The sequence below is a fragment of the Oxyura jamaicensis genome, chromosome 7, assembly GCF_011077185.1.
Source record: "Oxyura jamaicensis isolate SHBP4307 breed ruddy duck chromosome 7, BPBGC_Ojam_1.0, whole genome shotgun sequence".
NCBI classification, from domain to species: Eukaryota; Metazoa; Chordata; class Aves; order Anseriformes; family Anatidae; genus Oxyura; species Oxyura jamaicensis.
In genome coordinates this window covers 23,060,646-23,083,961 of record NC_048899.1, presented here as the reverse complement: position 1 = coordinate 23,083,961, position 23,316 = coordinate 23,060,646, and the positions used below count along the sequence as shown (strand labels likewise).

General features: G+C 46.4%; 1 protein-coding gene across 2 annotated transcripts in view; it reads left to right on the top strand.

Annotated features, from left to right (window-relative positions):
* Positions 1–23,316, top strand: part of LOC118169683 (unconventional myosin-X-like) — an 83,287-nt gene that overhangs the window by 4,018 nt on the left and 55,953 nt on the right. The window contains exons 2-10 of one of the 2 annotated variants that reach the window (XM_035331182.1): positions 8,175–8,273; positions 12,462–12,620; positions 16,693–16,880; positions 17,121–17,255; positions 19,851–19,975; positions 21,000–21,013; positions 21,674–21,758; positions 22,278–22,381; positions 23,125–23,254. In XM_035331182.1, coding sequence (XP_035187073.1) covers positions 8,175–8,273; positions 12,462–12,620; positions 16,693–16,880; positions 17,121–17,255; positions 19,851–19,975; positions 21,000–21,013; positions 21,674–21,758; positions 22,278–22,381; positions 23,125–23,254 — 1,039 coding nt within the window. Of the gene's footprint in view, positions 1–8,174; positions 8,274–12,461; positions 12,621–16,692; positions 16,881–17,120; positions 17,256–19,850; positions 19,976–20,999; positions 21,014–21,673; positions 21,759–22,277; positions 22,382–23,124; positions 23,255–23,316 lie in introns of those variants that run through there. The other variant, XM_035331183.1, reaches the window with a different exon arrangement.

The window sequence follows — 23,316 nt, the reverse complement described above, 5'->3', positions numbered from 1 at the left end:
AGTCTTCTTATTTCTGGAGGATCCCCCGCTTTTTGCAGTTTCTTCAAGCAGTTACACAACCTTGGTTTAAAATAAATCCCATTTCATTTCTGAAGTGTCTGGCAGCCACATCCATTTTTGGGTCCTGCTTCTGCTTTGTGAGAGCTGTTTCATCCCAAATATCTCTTCAGCCTGCAAGAAATCATTCCTGGGCCCCCGTCTGCAGGCGTGCTGGTGCTGCAGGGGCAGCGGGAGCGCAGCAGAGCCACAGGGGTGAGCAGGCAGGAGGGGGCTGAGCGTGCAGGGAGCGGGGCGAGGGCTGCAGCCCGTGCTGGGCCACATGCTGCTCTCATCCCCGCGCTATCAGCGTCTGGGCTAGATAGGGCAGCCCTGGCTCTGGCTAATCTACATAATGACGTTAACATTTTCACAAGTGCTTTTGCATTACAAGGGATCTGTCTGAAGAGCAAAAATGGCTGAATTTTTTAGATGCTCTCTGAAAGGGTTCTTTCTCACACCTCAAAGCCTAAGTAAGCAGTAAACTTCCTTGCTCCTGTTTATCCACTCAAGACACGCATCAGCTCTTGTTGCAACCAAATGTCCTGGGAGTTTCTGTGCAGCAATTCACAGTCCTCCTTGGTTCTGTGACTTTCCCGTAGACATTCCTCTCTTTGAAGTGTTCTTGCATTCCTTCTCCCCTGAATCTGGCCTTTCCGTTTGGCTGTATTTTAATCCCGTTTTGTCCAAACAAGCGTGGAATCCACACTGCTCTGATGGTCTCATCCTTGTGGACACTTACTGATCTAGCAGATGTTGGCATCTGCCAGCACTATCAGCACTGCTTTTGTTTTACATCCTTGATGAGAATATAGAATAGTATCGGCCCTGTCCCTGCAGAGTTTTGTTAGGAACTCCCTCGCTTAGTAATGATTTTTCCTATTCATAACTACTGCTTTGAGGTCCCTTTGCTGCTTTTTCACCTGTTTGCTCTTCAGGGTCTGGCTCCTATCAGAATACTGCTGTATCAGTCTGTTACTGTCCAGTTTATCTCTCATGCTTGTATGCTAATAAAAGAAAGGAGAGATCTGTTTGAATAGTCATCTTTCCACATGCTGACTGGCGCTGCAAAATGATCGACACTACACTACCATTAAATTGAAAATGCTGGGGGCAAAAAAACTCTATCTTCCCTGGGGTTGTCAGGTTAAGCAACCCGTGGCTACTTGGGATAATCCTGCCAGAGCCCTCATTTAGGCTCTGACCTTCCGGACTCTTGGAATTTCCTTTTCATTTCCAGGCTTATCAAAAATGAGTATCAGCTGGTGAGAAACTATTACTCAGATCTCTGGGAATGCTTGGACCTGTTGATTTTTAAAATGTTTTGTGTTCTTTCCGTTTACTAGAATATGGGAAAGTTCATCAGCATCTCAAGGTGATGCAAGAGGGCTGCTTTCCAGGGCTGCCTATTAAAAACTTGTGCCTGTCTCCATTGTTATTCACAATGCTCTCATCCCCATCTAGTAACTGGATACTGCCACCAGCACATGCTGTTGTCCCCAGTGATTTTAGAAGAGAAAGTAGTGAAGCTTGGACTCTACTGTCTTCACTGTTTCCCAACATTTACTTATGTGGGCTATTTCCCTTTTTTATTTTATTTTTTCCACTTCCACCCTTATTTCAGATTGGCTGAAAGTGCATCCCCATTCAGAGGCACTCCACTTGCTTTTTTCGTGGTGTTTTGAGGCAAGGACACCAAGGACAATCAAACACCAGGAAAATGTCTCACATGAAGAGTTTGAAACACCCGAGAATACTTTATTAGTGAGATGACAAATAGGGAGAGACATGGCAGAAGAGCAGAAAATAATGGATGAGACAGAGAAGGTGAATTGGAATCCTCTGTTCTTCCACCTCTAACCACAAGAAAAGGGGATTTTCTGCTTCATGGGAATGAGACCAATTAAAAACTTCTTTTCCATATAACATGTGACTAGATGGTACAACCCCACATGGCAGGGAATCACTGGAGTCAAGGATGTGGCAAGATGCAGACAGGTGTTGGACATAATCCCAATTTATGCTTAACAGAAACTGCTGAAGAAATAGTTTCAGGGCTCTCATCTGAGATGTTTACAAAATGCATTGTACAGATGCTGGGGCTGGCTTCTCTTTGACAGGCTGCTGTGTCCTCGTGGTCTCGTGAGGCCCTGAGCTCTCCTCTGTGGACCTTGAATGCCACGAGAGTGCTTTGGCTTTGAGTGGGTTTCGGAGAGCAGGTGACGCTGTCACTGTCTCCAGCTTCACCCGGCAGCTGTGCTGTCATCCGCAGCAGGATGGGCAGAAACAACCCCTTATGACCTTCCTCTGGTTTAGGTAACGACTGCCTTCCTGCGTGAAGTGTCCCATCTGGGCGTTGGCACTGCCACCCCTCAGATGAATGGTCACTCCACTCCACGGCCCCTTTGCCTTCTGCACCCAGAGACTCACCGATCTGCAGCAGGTGCCGCGGCGGTGGCGTGTTTACAGGGAAAGCTGCGAGACCCTGGTGGGCCTTGGGCACCGCTGTGCTGGGGACAAGTGGGAAACCTCAGTCCAGCTGCAGCTCTGAAGCTGTTGGCCAAATTCTCTCGTGGCGAGGAGCCGGAGTGCTTGCTGCAGGGGGTGGCTGCTCCTCGTGCCTTCAGGGAGCAGGCACATCCTGGGGGAAGCTGAGGCGGGGAGGTGTGCGGGAGGAGAGAGGCAGTGCAGCAGCCAAACTGGGCGAGGAGAGGCGCAGAGCAGATGGGAGGGGGTGGCAGGAGGGGTGGGAATCGGTGCACATACATAAGTGACCAGAAGTGACAGACTGCTCTGAGAGGGTTTAAGACGCACAAGCTTTTCCTGATAACGCAGAGCCGTTATTCAGCAGATCGGCTGGCACGCGGAGGGCTTTTCCCCTTAATTAGTAAGGAGCAGGACTGATAACTGAAGTCCCCTGAGCCAGGGGCTGAGCTGGGGCAGCGGGTGTAGTCTGGGGAGCTGCAACCACGGCACGTGTCCAGGTGAGATCCAGTTCCTCACAGCTTCACAGCAGGTCATCCTTGTGCCTTATAAGAAGTAAATTATTTTTTGTTGTTATTTTTGCTCTTCCCAGCTGCTTCATGTTGGTTGCTGCCTGCTCTGTTCCTGCTTCTGCCTCTTTCCACCTGTGGTCTCCTGGGCTGCCCCAGACCCCCAGAGGCACCGCTCTTGCTGGTCAGATGTAACCTAGGGGCTGGCCGGGTGACCTCATTTCAGGCTGACACAAGAAACGCAGCAGGGTTTCTGCGTCCCTTCCCATATGGATCTAGGGTGTCACGGACTCCCCCTCCCCACCAGTCTTGTGTCCATTAGCTAAGTCTCTTTATTTCTGTACTATCACTTATTCATGATCGTCTAGATCAATCTGTTGAAAAGTGCATTTATTGAAACCTGAGCCTGGCTTTGTCTGCATGGCACGGGCCTTTCTAGCCCAAGTGCTGCTGCCTGGCTTTCAACCGCAAAGCCCACTGAGGCCAGGAAGAGAGCTGACTTTGCACGGTACTGCTTCCAAGCCTAGGAGCATATGGATCCATCGGCAGGGAAAACACAAGGCTTGGATACCTAATACCTACTGAACAGCCTCGGGATAAAGGTATGCATATACACAATGAAATGTATAGCTGAAAAACTTACAGCACCCACAGGATGGTTAACTTGGACTCACAGTGCAGGGGGGTCCATTTCTGAGACATCCCTGCCCCTTGCAGAACGGCTGATGGAGGAATTGGCCCAAACTAAGGCCCTGCAAGGGCCAGCCTCTGATAGTAGGTATCTGTAGATAGGTCTGAAGGCTGAGAGCCTTGTTCATTCACGAAGAAAACATCACAAAAACATGCCACAATGGAAACAAGCTGGGCAGTTGTGTGCATGGTTCGTTCTCTGGAAAGTATCTTTCAACCAAAAGCATTTTTCCTTTTTGAGTATCTCCCGGACCATTGATAAACCCACCTGATGCACCCCTGCCAAGCACATTGCTCCTGGGAGCTGCGCAGATCTGTGCACAAGGAGGGAGGATTGTGCACAAGGATTTCCAAATCAAAGACCCCAAAGTGCCAGGTACTCTGCAAACAGAAAAATGATGTCCTGGAGTTCATTGTCCTCAGTGAAAGACAACGCTGTGAGCGTGAGACCGGGCTGATGAAACAGTGCTCTTGGTATGCAAGCAACTTTATTTTCTAAATTATAACTCCCTGTTATGGGATCAGTTTTCAGGATTGTGCTTTGCTATGCACTTTGTGGTGAGGCCAGATCGTGGACAGATTGTCACTGAGACCGTAGGAATGAGGATGCTGGTCTCTGAGTTTGTTTAATATCCAAGTGACCTCTTGGTACAGGAACTCTGGTACGTCACTACTTTATTCTTTCTTTCAGTAGCTGCTGTTGTTACTCCATTTGAGAGTGCTGAGGAAATTTGATAAAACCCTACTTAAAAGAGGAATCAGGAAGGGAAGAGCTATTCTCATTATAAAAGGAACTCAAGTTACATATCTTTAGTATTTTACCAGTTTTATTCAGTTGAAAAGTTACACAAAATCATCACTCTGTTCCTCAGCTGTCCATTAATGTATTCTTTTCAAATCAGTGCTTGCTTGTTGCTTCATTTTTGTGATACTGTTTTGTTTCTGGATGCAGGTAAGAATTTCTGTATCCCAGTCAAAAAATTGAGGTTTTTCCACCTTGTGCTTGGGGAGCAGGGTTTTCCCCATCATCTCTATTGCCTGCGGGAGCTGGGACCCGCCCGACCCCAGCAGATTGCTGTTCTGCTTTGCTTCTCTTGCTTCTGCCATGGAAGCTTAGTCTTGCTGCCTGGCAGTTCTTAAGTTTTCTGCTCAATTTAATCCTTTCAACTGATCAATGAAATGCATGGTACTGGGGGAGAGGGCAACGATGTGAGGGCAGTTCCTTTGGTGTCGCCATCTGTTTCTGTATTTAGTCAAGGCTCCTCGGGGAATTTCATGTTTAGAAAAAAAGGGCTGATGGAAGGAGATGCACTCAAACAAACTCAGTCTTTCAGGAAATGGGTGTTATGCCGGGCAGAAGTTAGAATAATTTGCTCTGTGGTTCCTATTCTGTGTGTCTCAGCATGATGCTCCTTCTGGAAACAAAATAAATGGGTGCAGTGCACTTCTACTGGGCAGAGGCAATCGCTGTTGCGAAAACTACTGAAACATCAAAGTGGACTGCAGTAAGTCCTGGGCAGCTGAAATGCCCTAGTGCCTGTGAGTTTCATTGCATTGCCCTCTGCTCTTGGGCAGCATGCAGGAGAAGGATCTCCCATAAGTGTGTAGAAAATGATGCAATATTGTACAAGGGAAGTAGGTCTTCTGCTTTTGCTAGTATTTCTTACTAGGGAACTGGGTTAGTCTGGACTTTCTGATAATTCCTAGGAGTCAAAGATAGAGGGATCACACTGTCCATCTCCCTCCTTCTCACCTCTAAATGATACCTAATAAAAAATCAGAGTTGGTGCCTATGGAGCACCTCTTGCGTGGCTGATCATCAGCTGCCTATTCCTCCAAACTCATTTCTGAGCTTAGGGAGAGGGATGTGTGTGTATCCCGGTTCCCTTTGTCTGCAGGTGTGCAGGAGGTCTTGCGAGCAAGGCATGCTGCTAATGCTGTGCCTGTGTGCAGGGAAGGGTGTGGGTCCAGCTCCTGACTAATGGAGCTCCCACCTGTGATTGTGTGGGTTAGTGGCATCTGCAGGCTGTTGAGAGGGCACTGCTGAGAGCGTGCTAAGTGTATTAGAAAAGGCTTTCTTTCATCTTGCTCTTTATTGGGAACTCCAGGAACATATTTTCAGGTTTTTGATGATGATTCTTTGCTCTTGATATTGTGATTGTAGCTAGGAGCTTTTAGTGAAAAAGATGTGAACAGTAACATGTTAGTAGGAGATGTTTGTGCAGAGTCTGAATACGATTTGGGACATGGATGATTTCCCAGTGTCTTGCCTGGGTACTTCAGGACACTGTCTTAAGCATCACAAGTTTCAGAAAATGTAAGAGGATGTCATGAAGATCTCAAACAGTCCCTCAAATTCTCTGTTCAATGTGTTGCTTACTGTCTCTCTGGGATCTTGAAACTCAAATCTGCAAAATTAAGAAAACCCTTGTCTATTGCAATTGCTCACTGGTTGTGAGGGCTGAGCTTCGCACACAATCCTTGCATTGGCATACGTCCTTGCGCTGGTGTTTTTCATTCACCTAGTGATGTGACATCAGTCTGCCTGCTGTGGGAAATCTAGAGGAGAACATTACAGCAAAGCTAGAATTATGCTGGCTTTCTTAATGTCATTAAAACCAGTTCCTTAACGGGGAGGGCTGGAGGCTGGTCAATAGGTATATCTTCAACTGAAAGGAAAATCCAGGGTATTAAAGTATTTAAAGTGACCAAAGTAGTTAAAAATAGTAAAATAAACCAGTAAGAATAAACTGTTGTTCCACATTCTGTCTAATGTAATATGGAAACCCTATCATATCTCTTTAAATATAATAAGCCTATAAACAAGGAGGTAATGGTGCTGACATGTTTAAGAGGGCTTTCATAATCAATATCGTAGGATTATAAAACAAATTAGGAAGAAAGTAGGTTTATGAATCGATTGAAAAAAAGCGGGATGTCCTTAATATTCCTGAACAGTTCAGCACTTTGGCTTTTTCTGAATACCTAGCTAAGCAGAGCTTGATTTCTATGGGAAGACAGAACATATTGGTTTGCGATAACTGAAGAGCAGTTTGATGCTGTGCCTAATTCTGCATAATGCAGACCGTGACTGGTGGGGCAGCTTGTTCTTCTTGCATTTTGTCTCTTTTTTTCAAGGTGCTGACTGGCTGCTTACTTGCACAACACCATTTTGGCACGATTCTGGTGAAAGCTGCATGAAAAAAGCTAAAGTAATTTTGGTCTCCATGACCTTTTCATTACCTAGCCCAAATAAACATGTAAAGTTTAAGATCACCTGCATGGTGACAGAGGTGTCTTGGTGTGGCCACAGGGCAGTGATGACTACTAGGAGGCCACAGATCAGCTGCCTTGGCTGTGTTTCTATGTAACTAGAAAGTTTTCAAATGAAACTCACAGACTTCTAATTATTTGTCAGTTGGCACCAACTTTAATGTTGCATTTTGGGCCCCTTCTTTCCATTTCACTATTCTAAGGAGTTCTTATCCACAAGCCTAGTTTCTAATACTTTTTTAGCAGTAATTCTTAAATCTGTTTCTTGACTTAAGATCCATGCAATTCATACAGCTTTGCCTTTGCAACAGCCGCTGCAGTGGAATTTACTTTTGGTATGGTGAGCCCCAGACTTTGATCTCTGCTCACATCCTGACACCTTCCCCTGAACCTTCCCCTCCGCCCAGGATTTCACAGCAAAGCCATTCACCCATCCTTTCCTGTGACACAGCCTGGCTTTGTGTATTGAGGTCTTGAAACACAAGGCTGAGAATCAACTTCAACTGGACATAAATACGTGTTACCAGAAGTCTGCCTTTGTGCTCAGGGTTGTGTGGGGAGACACTGAGCAATTTAAGATATTGTAGTGTGTGTGTGAGACTATATCCATCAGGGCCATCACATGTACATCAGTGTGCACATACATCAGAAGAACACCCGAATTGTGTCACTTACCCAAGGAAACTCTTGCAAGAGACGAAAGCAGAAAGCTCTGTGAAATCTGCTTAGCTTTGGTTGCTGGTTTCTGAGAGCATTTTGACCTACAATGACGTGTGGGTGTATGAAATTGTAAACAGGATTTATTTACATTTTCTATTATTATTATAGCATGACTTTTGATGACCTGCTATTCTAAGTTGAAAAATGTTTAGACAGCCTAACCCACTATTCTGTGTTTGTATCTTTCCATGACTTTCTATAAAAACTGATGTTTCCTTATGTTGGTTTCTTCACGAAGCTCATTAAAGCTGCTTTTTGTTCCTCTCATGTTATATTAAAGAAGTTCAAACTAGTTTCCCTGAAAGCGTAAGTAGGACTCATTTAAAAACTGTAAGCAGCTGCAGTTTGGAAGTAGCCTTAGAACACTGCAACTTCCTCCAGCTCTGCCTGGGTGTTCACACCCCACGTGCAGACCTCGCAGGCTCCAGTTCTTTCTAATGGGAGGTTTTCTGATTTTTCCAGGGTGCCAGGGTATGGCTGCGGGAGCAGGACCAGCTGCAGCCATGCACTGTTGGCTCATGTGCCGATGGAAACGTGCTCTTCACCTCAGACTACGGCACGGTAAGTGGAAGTTTGCATGAGGCTGTAGCCTACGCCAAGTTGCAAGATGGAGTTTTTGATCTTGCATATTTATGTTAAAAGGAAATGTATCAGTTCAAGTGCTGCCACTGTCTGAAAAGTATCTCAACTCTATTATAAACCATGCCAAAGGTCTAAGGTTAGAAAGAAGATTGGTCTTCCTTTCTTCTCTTCATTTGTCTGCTCACCTCACTTTGCATGGCTGTTCTGGTGCCGTCTCTGATGAAGCTGCATTAACGGTACCATCATATTGGCAAAAGGCTCCTAGGAAGGATGGAGCCCCACCAGGTAACCAGCCCTTCCTGCCAGGATGCAGTTCTTCCAAGCCATGCGGCTGTAGGGGCTGTTCTGTTCAGCTCTGCCTGCTCTCCGCCAGCAAAGGGGAACAAACCTCTTCCCTGCCCTATTTCCAGCCCTGTGCTCCTTGCAGTTCCCTGGTGTGCCTGCTGCAGTGCTCGTGGAGTTATGTTGGTAGGAAGTGACCCCTGGGGACTGTCCAAATCATCCTCAGTGAGTCAGCTCGGCTTGCTAACCCTGGGAAAACTATTAACTGCCATCACCAAGGGTTTTTTCTTAGTCAAATTTGGCTGTGTGCTTTATGCCTTATGCAGGAAAAAGCACATGGTGGTCACACAAGGGCTTTCTCTAGTCAGTGCCCTCCACAACAGCTGTCCTGTGTGCTTCCCTTGCCTTCCTTCTTCATTGCTTATTGCTTGGTAACTGTAGGAGGGATTGTCTGTCTTATGCCTGGTGAAAACTCAGATGAAATCATCTTCATGTGGTTTTGGACTGGATGAGCCAGTTGATCTCTAAATCTAGTGTCCTCGGGCTTGCTCTGGCCCAGCTTCCATGCGGCTCTGAGGTAAGGTGTCCAGTCTTACACTTCAGAGCTTTTGCCATTTGTTTTTATTTCTTTAAAAACTTCTCAAGCAACAAATCCATCAGAAATGTGACTTCCTGGAAGGAAAGGAGGAGCCGACGCTTATGAAACACAAGAGATTGGAAACCACATTCGAGACAGACCAGCCCAAAGCTTTACGAATAAATGTAACAGATGCTGGGTGGGAGCTTTGCTTGTGTGCTCAGGGTCACACTGGTGGGTGAATTTGGGGTTGAAGAGGAAAACTTCATCACCGGGGAGAAAGCAGAAATCTTTGGCTGTGCTGTGAAGTACCTGTGTGGTAATCAATGGCTTGTTTGCACTTAGAATACTAAAAGATCTTTCTTCCCAAATTAAAAAAAAAAAAAAAAAAAAGCTTGCTATGCCTATAATTTTCCCTTTAAACATGAGCTGTTTTTGGAAAAGGGGGATTCCAGAGGCAGCTCTGCTGAGAGATCAGTTTGTCTGTGCCTTCTCCCTTGCTTCAGGGAAAACCAGCCAGGGGAATCAGCTCAGCAGTGCAAACCACTGAAGCCAGCCCTGGCTTTCCATACCTGAGGCAGGATGGTGGGGAGGGTGCTCCTCTGAACTGTGCTTCAGGCTGCTGGAGGAGTCCAGAACTGAGTGGGGGAGTAGTAAGGGCCTCTTTCCTTGTGTGGCTGGAGGTGGGAAAGGGCCTGGTAAGTGCAGCACCCCACAAGCTCTAAGAGAGTCATCGTTTCTGGGTCACGTTTGTGCCTTTGAAACGTCAGAGCTCCTCTCAGGGAAAACCCCTTTGGCACGACAATGGGCAGAATAAAAAACCACGTCTCCTGTTTCCAGGACCCTGGATGATCCCTGGTGATATGGAGACAGGAAACGTGTCCACCCTGGAAGCCAGAGGACAAGCTAAAAGCCAGCCCTCTCCCAGTGCTAGGGAAGGCCGGAAAAGCTCTTCCCCATGCCACATGCCTCTGATAGATGTGGAAAAAACCCCTCCAATATCCCAATGGGGCTGGAGGACCTAGCTTCCACCTGAGGAAGGGTGAGCTGCTAGGACTGCAGTGATAGGGTATCAGTGAGCTTCTCCAGCACTGGGGACAGACAGGTGACATCTCGGACTCGGCTAGGGTGTCTATGTGTCATCAGTCTGCTCCTCCAGGGAATAATTTCACCTATGCAGTGTTTCTGTCCGGAGGGTACCAGAGCTAATGAACACTTCTCTCGCTGTGGCTTTGCTACAGTCCTGCCAGAGCACCTGTGTAACTGTGGATCTTGGTCCAGACTCTTCTTTAGGGAGAGATGATGTATAATCACAATCAAGAGCCTCAAGATGGTTAATAGATGATGATCTAGTCCTGACTAATCATTTAGCCTTGTATTCAGGGCCGTGTTACTCTTCAGGGTCCCATTTTCTCCTTTTTTATAACAGGAGGAAGTAAACAAGCTCTGACCCATCACACAGTTATTGTTCAGACATAGCAGCCTCTTGGCACAGGTGCTGCCAAGCGTCTGCTATCTTTTGAGACACTTGTGCACTCAGCTTTTTCCCTAGACATTTTTTTATTGTTTCTTGTCTGGCCCAAATAGCCACAAGTGCTGACAGCGTGGTGGTAAATGAGTAATTGCCAGGCAGATCACATCATACTGTTTTGGACTTGTCCCCTTCCAAAATCAGTCCGAATCAACAGAGAGAAGAGAGGTGGGGAGGTTTGCTGCCTCATGCTCTGAAAGCGCTGTAGTGGTTTTGCACATGATGTACCTTTGTAGCTTGTACTGCCCCCCAGATTTCTCTGTCCCACTCTCCCAGCCTGCTCCCCTATTTCTCCCATGGAAGTGTATGCAGTGTCTGCTCCAAAAACAAAGATCCTGCAGCAGGTTATCCCTCTCCTGCTCCATCAGCAGTGCGGGTAGGGGCTGTAAGGGGCACTGGCTGGGTGTCTGCGTGGTGCTGCTGCCGTGAGCTCCCTGCTGCAGCTCCAGCTCTGGCGAGGTGGCTGGGAGGGGGCAGGGTGACCTGATTCTGTCTGCAGCTTCCAGCTGCCGGGCTGGCCTCTCCTTAGCAGCCACAGCAGCCCGAGGACTGCAAGGGAGCAGGCAGGAGAAAACAGTGAGATCCATGCTATACGCTGTGGGCTTGCTCTCTGTGGGATCCATCAGGTCCTTTGGTGGCACCTGGTGAGCTGACAAGCAGGGATGAAGATGAAGTAGAGACCAGTGCCTTGGAAGGGAAAGAAAAGCCCAAGTTACTTTGGAAAGGTTACTGCAGGCTGGTTTGCTTCTCCTCCAGGCTGCCCGCGTGAAGTGTCCCATCTGCACAGCTTGGGTCTGGCTATCTAGCGCAGCCTGGGAGGATGGGTGGGAGATGGCACACAGTTGAATCCAAGAGTGGGAAGCAACTGAAATAGCATTGTGAAATGCCAGCATCGTGCCTGAGGAGGAGGAAAGGAGGGCTGGGATGTGGCTATGGTGGAGGGGAACGGCAATTTAATCTCAGCTGTGTGAATGGGGGTGAAGAAGATGACCCGATAGCTGAAGAGTGGGTTATTGAGGAGGAGGAAGCTCTAGCAGGAAGAAAGTTGCAGCAATTGAGGCAGGAAGATTGCAACTGTGTTGACAGAGGAGAAGACACTTCCCAGAGCAGTGACAGAAGTTAATAGATGTCATTGTACAAACACTTTGAATGCCACATCACATATGTCCATGCCAGCATGCACACAGGATGTCACTCCATTGGCTTCTCAGCTGCTTTGCCTGCTTTCCTTTGCCCTCAACACAACAACCTCTCCCTCTCCCAGACACTGTCTGCTCCAGGGCCAAACCTGGAAAGTGAATGAGCTTTGCCTAGACCATGCTACAGACAGAGACGTGATCCCCCTGTGCTTCTTTGAAAGACCATTCTTGGTCTCCTGGGCACAGCTGCCACCGTTGCTCGCAAGCATGAGCACAGTGTGTGCTGTGTGCCTAGCCTGGCGCACCTGGTGGTGCCCTGCTCCTGCTAAGGGGACTTCAGTAGAAATCAGGTAGCTCTGTATAGGTCTGTTCCTGGTACTGGAGCAGTACTGAAGGTGAGAGAACAACTCTGTAGCAAAGGAAGGGTGTGTGCTCCATGGGTTCTGGCCAGGGAGCTCAAATAGGTAGGAACAGGAATAGAGGAACTACTATAAAAATAGGGAACGGATCTGTGCCTTATTCATTTCCTTTTCCAGTGCTGAAGGATAAAGCTGTGGAAAAGCACTTGTTTCTGGTAGGAAATCAGACTGTATGACCAGGTGGCATGCTCTTATTTGTCCTTCTCCCAATTTCTCCAGGTGTTCCAGTGCCCCAAGGCCTCCCTTTCCAGAGAAAAGGTCTTGCCAATGCACCAGACCAGCATCGATGGGGTAGAAGACATGTCCATGCTGGGAGATCTGCATGAAGCTGCTATCCTGCTTAACCTGCACCAGCGCTACCAGCAGGGTAACATCTACGTAAGTGCTCGACTGGGACACATCCCTTCAGGCTGACGATTTTTGTTTACCTTTGGGGCTGCCACTTTTCATGGGAAATACTGATTTTAGCATTGTTTCCTGAGCATTGTTTCATGTGGTTAAAAGGGGAGATTTTTTCTGCTTTGTGCCTTGCCAGCTCCATCAGCCCTGTGAGATCCTACCCCTACCAGAGAGGCCTCATAGCATATGTAGAAGAACTTCCCAAACATGAACACAAATCCTAGAACCTCTAGGATCTGTGGTAATTGTGCAGCTCTGTATCCTCCGTGAACATCCATGTTTTACCAGCTGGTGTTCATGTTCCCCAGATTCCCTGCTGGTGCAGTTCAGAGGTTACAGATGGCCAAGTAGACTGGAAAGTGTAGTGGACACATGCTGTTGTTGAGACACCCTCCTGATTTGGGCAAAGAGCTCAACTAAACTAGGAAAGCAAACCTGTTGCCTACTTTTTCTGCTTGTACAAGTAGTTATGTCTTTTTTAGTTGCTCTGCTCTCCTTGCATAGTTAATACCCGAAGCATGTCCTGATTCCCTCTTGGGCCCTCAGGAAGGAGAGGGACGTGTGAGGGAAAGCACACCGGGGGTGAGGCTGCTGGGGTGGCAGTGTGCTCTGGTGAGGCTTGGAGAGAACAAGGAGGAAATATTGTGAAGACTGCCTTGGCCTTCTTCACCCTTATCTTGCCTGTCCGTCCTGTATGTGTACCCAGAGTTTTTCAGATTATGACAGGAAAAATGTAAATCTGTGTTGCGTAGCAACTGTTACTAAGGCAACCGAACCCTATGCACCTGTATTCCAGGAAATGATCAATAAAGTGACCCGGTTTCTGAAACATCTCCCGCAGTGGGATGTGGAGGATGCTGCACATCCTTTCTGGTTTCTGCAGACCCCTGCATGCTGTCTCTCAGCACAGCCCCCATGTGCACATGCTGCTGGGGCAGCCCTTAGCCTTGCTGCTCTGCCTGACCAGCGCTTGACACCCGCAGTGTGTCTGTGCAGCTCTTTGCCAGTGAACGGTTCCCCTTGTGGGTGTCCAGCTCCCGCTGGCTCTCCCTCACGCTATGCAACATGAGGCAGGGTTGTCTCCCTTCTCAGTCAGCGCCCTGCGCCAGAAGTGCCACACGACGTGCTCTGTGACCATGTCACAGGACCCTCTTTCCCTAAGCCTCCAGCACGGCTCTGTCACTCCTGCTCCTGTTCCAGCTCCGTGCCTCTGCCAGCCGTGTGTAAAGGTGTTAATGTTCAGGTGTCATGTAATCTTTCACCTGTGCCTAGTGTATGCATCTCGCCTCAGATCTGAGTGTTCGGGAGGTTTACGAAGGGCCCTGACCTGTGGAACACCTCAGCGAAGGACTGCGAGCCCCTCCTTGAGTGGGACTGTATCTGGTGTATGGTTGTGCACTGCCTGACCTGGCGGGCACCAAAGCTGACACGTGCGATGCATTTCTGCAGGGCAGACGTTAACGCTGCAGTTACCCCATCGCTAGCTGTTAGTTTTGCCATAGCGCTGCTGCGTGTGGTTTTCAGCTAAGCAAAAGTTGAGAATGTCAGCTGTAGTGCCACCTAATGATTTGCAGTGATCCGTCAATACCAGAAATGAATGTCTGAGTTTATTTAATACCTTCCTTAACAGTCTCAACAGATTGACTGTAGCAGGCTAAGGCTGCAGGTAAAGCTGTACTGAGTGGAGTTATGCCTATCAGGCAGGGCCAAAAATGTCTCAAAGGAAATCGCAGAGATCAGAAAAAGGTGAGAAATGTCATCATTTTCTGGAAAACAAAAGCACTGAAGGAATGGGTAACCTGAAACACCAGTAATAATAATAATAATAATAAAATATTTTTATTAATAGTAATTAGGACAATGATAATATTAATTAATTTGGGTAATAATAATAATTAGAGGATGTCAAATTGATATCTTTTGTTTTCCAAATACATGTTTTCAGGCTCTACCAAGCTGTTTCAGAAAATTATGTGAGCACAGCAACAGCCTGCAGGATTTAGCAATCCCCTTTCATTACTGCATTTCCCGAATATTTTAATAAAAGTATATCCAACGTAATGGTAGTGATGTATAAATGAGCCAGGAGCTGGACCATCACATTTTGTGCTGTTTCTAGCTCTGCCATGTCTAACCACCCTTGTAGGACTTGAGAAGTACACATGCCAAGCATGGCATGTCCTGCTCTGCAGAGTTCTCTGGGGAAGATCAATCCTTGCTAATGCAGTGGCCAGTATGTACATGGTAGATGCACAAATGCTACTGCTGTTACAGATTGTGAACAGAAGTAACCTATAAGGGGCTTCAGGTGATGAAGTGTGCTACTGGGAAATGGAAAAGCTTCCTAGAAACACCTTTGAGAGATGGCTGCAGTGGAAGTTCTGGGAAGGGCTGTGGCAGGAGCTCTGTTCCATGGGAGAGATGAAAATAGAGTGGGAAGTGCAGAATAAAACATATGAGAGGAAAAAGCTCTGTGAAGGTTTGGGAGAAGTGTTAGGATGGATTTCTGGACTGTTACCCAGTCTCCACACAGTATCTGTTGCTCAGCTGGTTGCATGGTGCTTTCTCCTAAACCATTTTCTCTTTCTCAGTGCTTTCCCATTTCCTCCCACTTTTCTTGCAAAGATCATCTGCTTGCTTATTGCTTCTATTGCCAATTAATTTTATTTCTGCCTACAAAGGTCCATATAAGACGATCTTCAAGACTTGTTCCATGCTTATCTGCTCATACGGGTACTGCTGATAACGCAGTTAGGCCTAGGTGATGTTTTTTCCCTGATGATCTGTGATTGCTGCTTAAATAAATGACTCATATACTTTGGTGACTACAGCACCTTATCAGTCTGGCTTTGGAGCGTAGCACTACAGTATGTCCCCAGATTTCATTTGGCAGGGAGAATGCATGTGTCTTTCTCAACACCAGGTGTTGCATTTACAACTTATCCAGTGGATGCATGCAAATCCTTATATCCATATGTGGTGACTGATAGTTCATGTTTTGGACATAACACTAGATCTTGCCCCTGGCCCCAAGGCTTTTTACCTAATGCAGCTCTCAAAGGGTTTCCTCTGACACCTCTGCTGAGGAAGGGTGTTCCTGGAGCAGAGCAGCCCAAGGTGTGGGAGCCCTGTGAAGGAGGCCGCCACACCAGCATTAGGATTTAAGCTGGACTTTAACCATATTACAAATTCGTTGTTAAGGAGAGAGGTGGCACCATTGCTCTGAACTGCAGCTCTGAGAATAACTGGATTTGAGCTGGTTGGCTGCACTGAAAAAGTCATGCCCTAAAAAGCAGAATGAATTTCCTTTTGACTTCACAAAAAAAAAAAAAAAAAAAAAAGTTTGAAATTAGATATTGGGCTTCAGATATTTTATTTTAAACCTTGTAAACTCTTCTTAAACTGGGAGATTTTCGAAAGAAATATTTTCAAAATAAAGTGTTTAGAAAATGTAACAATGTTTTTGTCCTGAAATCCTTGAGCTTTAGCTGTCAATTTTGATTTGGCTTTACCACTTGATTTAAGCTGCTCCAAACAGTACGTTTCAGCAGATGAATGATACGCTTTAGTGGCTCTTCGCATGTGTGTGTCTCTGCGTCCCCTCCTTGTTCAAGAGCTGCTTGAACCCAGCCAACCCCCCTCCACTTGGGATCCTGGAGAGGGGCCTTGAAGGTGTCTTCTGACCCTCCTTCAGTCCTGGCTGTGCTTTTCAGCTTCAAGCATAGTGCAAGGTAGCTGGGTATGAAGATGGCTTCATGTTTTTGAATTGTTTAAGCATAATTTAGCAAAAACAACAGACTAAGAACATTTTATTGTCAAACAGTGAAACTCAAACTGCCCCATCCATACCCAGTGATGCAGCCCCTGCACTGGGGGTTTGACATTTTTTGCCAAACTGTGGAGCTCTCTGCTGAAGCCCAATTTCCTCATTCAGACCTTCTCCCTTCACCATGAGTTTTTTTCAGGATCAGGTTTGTTGTCTTTTTTTTTTTTTTTTTTTTTTTGGTCCTAAAGCTTTATTTCTTTGCTGTGTTTTGTTTTCTCCCCTTAGACAAACATTGGCTCCATCCTGGCATCAGTAAATCCTTACAAGCCCATCCCCGGTCTGTACAGTGTGGATGCCATAGACCTGTACAGGCAGCACCGCCTGGGTGAGCTGCCTCCCCATATCTTCGCCACCGCTAACGAGTGCTACTGCTGCTTGTGGAAGCGCCATGACAGCCAGTGTGTTCTGATAAGGTCAGAAATGGGAGAACCGGCTACTCCCTGACTGCATGACATGCCTTGCTCCCGCTGCTCCATTTGCTATGACTTCTGCCTAAATACCCGCACCACCCTACCCTTTGCCTCTCCCCTGCCTGCTGCAGAGGCCATGCTGTGTGTTTCTTCCTGGAGACCACCTCTCTGCCGTGGGTGGGATGGCCGTCAGCTCAGTCTGTCCTGGAGCTGTGAGTGGAACATATGTCTTTTCCTCAACAGCGGAGAAAGTGGAGCCGGAAAGACTGAGAGCACCAAGCTGCTGCTGAAGTTCCTGTCAGCCATGAGCCAGACCTCCCTCGGGGCCCCAGCCTCTGAGAAGAGCACGCACGTGGAAGAAGCCATCCTGGAGAGCAGGTGTGCTTCACCTCCATGCCACGGGTCTCCGCAGCTGCCGGTGTGCAGGGCACTGCCTTCTGGATGTGTTTGCATTTGGGCTGCTTGAGCCTGAGCGCGGGTTGGGTCAAATGTGGGCTGGGATGCTCGTGCAGCTAAATGGAGGTGCGTCAGGGAGGTGTGGAGGTTGGGGTCTCGCTGGGATGCCACCAACTGCTTGCTATCTCAGGTATCCTTGAATTAGGCTTCTTCCAATAACAGTGTGGGGTGTGTGTGGCAGCTGGAGAAATCATACTCCTGCTTAGCCAAAGCTAAGATTTCTTCATCCTTCAGTAGTAACTCCCCTGCCATGCCCACCCTCAAACTTACTGTCGAGTCATGGCGCTGCCCTTGACCCAGGTCTCAGGCCCATGTCTCTCGTGGCACATCGCCCCGCTGCGTGGGTAACCTCCCTCCCTGCTGCATGGCAGCGTGGTAAATAAAGCTGGAAACCTTTGAACCATGCGTGTAAAAAAAAGGAAAGGTAGAAAAGAAGCTCTTAAGTGCTATACAGTCACGAGTCAAGACCTGCAAAATCTGCTTTGGGGAGAGTGGCTTAAAAGGATGAAGCCTGCTTAGCGGTTAAGTGGTAACTTGACTGTGATCCAGGAAGCTTACCCCGGGAGGTGGTTCCCCAGCCTGCAAGACCCCACCGCTGCAAGGTGAATTAGTGCAGGAACTCACGGCCTGTTATGTATTTGCCTTGTGAGCCATTTCGACATGAGTCTGGAGGACTGATTTGTCACCTTCTCCCTGAGGACGAGAAGGCAGAGGTCTGTCCCAGGGCTGCTGCCACTTCTATCAAGCCCACCTAGTCCCATGGTGGTTCAGCCCCTCCTTGCAGCTGCCACCGGCCTCCAGCATCCACCTGCCTCCTTCCTCCCCGTGCCCCAAAAGGCTTCTGCATCCATGCACTGAGCCCACGGCCAAACTAAACTATACAGATACTTCCTCGTGTTTTGCTTGTCTAATTTAGCATGATTTAGAGCTGTAAAGATTGGCTGGCTGGTTAGTGCACTCTCACTGCAACTGTGGTGTTCGTATAACCCTGTCCTCCTTTCTTCTGGTTGTCCCCATTAGTTTCTGTTGATTTGTTGGTGAGCACAGCGGGATGTTCCTGTGCAATACCTTTATTTACATGCTTGTTCCAGAGGCACAGGTCTTGGATTTCAAATTATCCAGGGCATGGAACTTGCCTCCTCCTGATCCATGCCTGCAGATTGCTGTGATTGGATTTTCTATGGTTGCAATATATCATAACAGAGAAGTTTCATTTCTATGTTTTTGTTTGTTTAAAGTGTTTGGGAGAAATTATGAAAATACTGCCTGAAGTTTCTCAAAGGTTGTTGGTCCTTTCCCATAACCACATTTTTCATGCAGTTAATACTTGCAAAGCCTGAAACTTTCAGCATTTTTTGGTGGTACCTATAGTTGTAATTACTTGTTGTATTATAATCTGTTATAATTACTATATTTTGAACAATCCTGTATCTATCCTTCCCTTCAAGTGAAACCACACAGTAGATAGATGGAGGCATTTAAAAAGCCAGTCTTTCTCAGGGTAACAACTGCAGTCATTTTTGTTAAAAATTGTGTATGTTTTAGAATTTAGCATGACCACATACAGGCCACGCTTGTAGGATTTCCCAGACTCCTTGCTTGTCAGACCTTCGGGTTATTTTAGAACTGGCTAAATTTCAAACATGAATATTTTAATCCTGTATTTGATGTGTCAGTTTGAATGATATTAGGCTCTTTCCCTGGTGCTACTCTGTGGAATAAGAACCAAACTGCATTTTAAGTCACCATTTTCCATTTGTATGCTACCTCCTGAAGACTGGAAGGTGACCAAGAGACAAAGTTTTTCAGCTCATCACCATTTTTTTTTTCCCTGCAACTTCTTTTCTTCCTCTCTTAGAATGAAGTTTTCAAATATATGATGTGTATATGTTCCCTCTGCTTGGAAATCATGTGGCTTGTAACAACCTAACCAAGTTTTTAAGTAACAGGAAAGAAGTTTGTGTTCCAGTACCAGACAAATCAGTTTAGTACTATGTATGTTTGGTAGTTTGAAAATGTTTATTTGTAATTTTAAGAGATGGCTTATATTGTCTTCTCTTACAAAGAAAGAAGCAGAAACAAAAAAGTATGTGCTTTAAAGCTACGGAGTACTTGCCTTAAACGATGTTTCTGAAAATCCTGAAAAAAAATAAAAGCCCGTTTCATGGGATGCTGCTGTGTGAAGCACACAACCTGGCAGGGTTTTGCCACCTTTCATTTTCGAATATGCTTTTGTGGGGAATGCCCTAGACAGCATGGACACCAGCAGCCCACACTGATCAGGGACTGATTTAATTAGCTCCAATCCCAAAGGTTTAAAATTTGTCTAGCAGTGTGTTAAATTGCTTTTGCCATCCTTCCTTGCCCTTGAGCTCTTCCTGCTTGTCCAGTCTGATGCTGCAACAAATTAATCTCACGTAGCAGTGCATGCTGTGCAAATGGCAAAAGGCCGGGCACGGGCTTTGTTGTAACGGTGTCACATCACCAGTCATGTCTTCATTGCCTTGTTCCTTGCAGCCCTATTCTGGAGGCCTTTGGAAATGCCAAGACAGTTTATAACAACAACTCGAGCCGCTTTGGCAAGTTCATCCAGCTGCACTTCTCTCAACACGGACACATCCAGGGAGGACGAGTAACTGACTGTATCCTTTTCTTCAGTGGACCACACGGTTGGAGAATGAACATGAGGAGGAACTCAGGGTGGGTCAGGAAATCCCTCATCACCGTTACTCAAAGTCAGTATATGAATGTGGGTAAATCTGCAACCTAAAGGGGAAAGAAGTGTTTGTTTTGTGGCTGTTTGGCTCCTACCTCTGGAAAACCCTTGTTTATGCAGTAGGTGGGAACATTGTTTTCATTTTAACTTACACAGTTACAACTCTTGATACTTAAATGCCTACAATTTGCTGCCTAGGAAGATCCCTCATGTTTACTGCACCCTGTTTTTCCCAGAAGTTCATTCCCTTATGTTCTGCCAATGAATTCACGATTTAGGAAAGTGAAACCAAGCCAAGAGTCAGTGTATCCCGTACAATATGTGGATGCAAAGAACAACAGGAATTCGGAGGGCCAATTGCAGTTTCTTGTTTTGGACTGCCCAACTCCAGTGGACCTTGAAACCCTGATCAAGGACAAGAAAGAGTCAAATTATGTTGTGCTATGACCACTTTCTTCCTTGTTTGCCCCTGTATCCCAAAGGCTGTGACACATCTTTTGTCTACATGAGGCAGCTAAATCTGCCCTGGCTACATTTATTGATGTTGATGTTCAGAGCTGCCGATCACTGCAAACCACACCAATTTCCACTGGAGTAGCAGCCAGATGAATTTACTACTGCTGTAAACAACAGGCTGGGATTGTTTGGTCTCTGCTCTTTGTGTTGTCGGTAGATGAAAGATAGCTGTCTCTTGCAGAAGCAATGAGAACTGATGCAAGACTTGCCGTATGAAATACAGACTTTCAGATTAGAGTGCTCTCTCTAATCTCTCTATGCAGCCCTGATGTGGCTCATCCTTTGTTAGGTTACCCCACCATTGTGCAGGTCCTATGCTCTAGCTGGCCCTGCCCTTTTAAATGTCTCCTTGCCACATAATACTTCTATGGACAAGGAATAGGGAGGAGTATTTATATACCATTTGAATGTTTTCTCCTTAACATGTTGTTCAGATTTACTGGAAAAGGTAGGTGTCACCTCTACTGGCTGTTGGGTGAGCCCTCTCCTAATAGCCCCAGTGGAGCAGCGCCAGCTCTCCTGCTGGATGCTGCCGCCTCCATCCCAGGGATGGAGCACAGACCTTAGCTCTTCAAGTGTTACTACCGCAGCTGTCTCAAGTGAAGAAGAGGGTGGTGGAGGAACAGGAGGTTCTGTATCTATTGGAGCCTGTTCTCCTGCCTTCGATAAACACTGGACATTACAGAGAAAATGAAAAAAAAAAAAAAAAAAAAAAAAAAAAAAGTGTTTAAAAAGTGGAAAGAGAGCGGGCGCGTACCTGGAAGCTCAACTCTGTGGAGAGGCTTATGGGATTACAACTCCAAATGCCATCAGCTCTGCTCTGATTTAGTTTTCTTTGGACTCAGGAACTCACTGAGGAGCAGGCCCAGAGCAGGCAAGATGCAGTTTCACCATGAGCACGCTCTCAGTGAGTTACATGTTTAGATGCACAGCTGCAGCAGACAAGATCTTGATGTACAACTTATTTAGACAGCAACATCACTAAGCTGGAAGAAGCCCCTCTTGTGCATTGGTCCTAGAGATCTACCTGTATCTCAGTCCTCTGTTTTCCTTTGCAACCACAAGTGCAATCTCTTTCCACTGGCTATGCATGTGTTCTTTGTTTCAGAACAGAGTGGTACACCAGAACCCTGGAGAGAGGAATTACCACATCTTTTATGCTCTGCTGGCTGGCGTGAGTGGGGAGTTGAAAGGTAACTTCATTTTCTGGGACAGTGCTTTCTCCTCTCTCCAGTCCAGAGTGTGAATCCTTGGCAGGTGTAAGTCAATTAGAGCATGGATATTTCATGTACTTCATGCATAACTTTTTCCTGAAGTCCATATGGTGATTTCATGTAAAACACAGAAAGGGGAGTTGAGAAGAAGAGGCTGAGGATGACAGAAATACTACATGAGAAAAGATGCCTCAGGCACTATGCAATGGAGGGCAAAGTCCGTGCAAAGTGAAGAGGGGATATAGAGAGATGAGATAATAAAACTGGCTACAGGCAAAGGAAAGGTGAAGAGTCTTGATTCAGATGCTGAAGGGAGCTGTTTGATGAGTTCAAACTGTCTAGGTGTGCTGTTTGACGCATATGAAGTCTGTTCAGATGAACTCCCCCTGTGGTGAATATACCTAATGTTTTTGAGGACTAGGATCATAGAAAGAAAGCAATGAATGCTAAATAAATTGTTGTCTTTCCCTTTCCCTGCATCCTTCTCCTCTGTTGCAGAGAGCCTCTCCCTCTCTGAGCCAGAGACTTACCGTTACTTGAACCAGTCTGGCTGTGTGAGTGATGAGAACCTGAATGACATAGAGATGTTCAGTAAGGTCATGGTGAGTCCTGTTCTAACACCTCTTGAGCTCCCTAGGCACAATCTCATGGACTAAGTGTGCTGCAGGGTCTAGATTTCACAGGCAATTTATTTGCCCTAAGCAAAAATTTGGTGTTCAATGAGTCTGAAACTCAGCTGTACCCATTAATGGTAAAAACAAGACTAGACAAATGTTTCTAGTGTACAGAAATGGGAGAGTTTGGGAAACAGTCAAGGTTAAATAGTAATTTAGAATGACAGAGCCTTTGGGGAGCATGAACCTCATCCCCCATCCCATAATGGTTCTTGAGAGCCCTCTAGGTGGCCTGAAAAATGACCATTAAAAGGGCAACACTTTGCCCTAAAGGTACTGTTCTCCAGAAATGTTCTAGTTATATCAGCAGTATAAATGGCATATTCTGCCATTTCACACAGATTTCAGTCAACATCTGTAACTTTATGAGAGGTTATGGGTTTAGCAGGATGAGTATGCAATTCGTGTTTTGTTTGATAAGTGGTGTGTTATCAGCCTGAGGGTTCTAATAAGGTAGGTGAAACAAGATACGCAAAGTGAAAAGAGGCAGCTTAAGATTTCAATAGCTCCTGCTTAGATGTGATTTAAAGGAAAGGAATATCTCTTATACAGCAGATGTTTCAATTTTAACATGACATTTATACTTCAGATGAGGAGAGGGCTCAGGGCATGTGTGTGGTTGTTGCATTGTATTGTGGCTGTACCAACACTGGGTTTATGGTTTTGCATAGACTGCCATGAAGGTGGTGGACTTCAGCACAGAAGAGATCCGAGACATCTTCAAACTTCTTTCTGGCACACTTCATCTGGGAAACGTTGAATTCATGACAGCTGGTGGGGCCCAGATTACAACAAAAGCAGGTAAATGAGACCCTCGCAACTTGGTCGACCCCACAAAGCCCAGCAAGGCCTATAGCAAACTG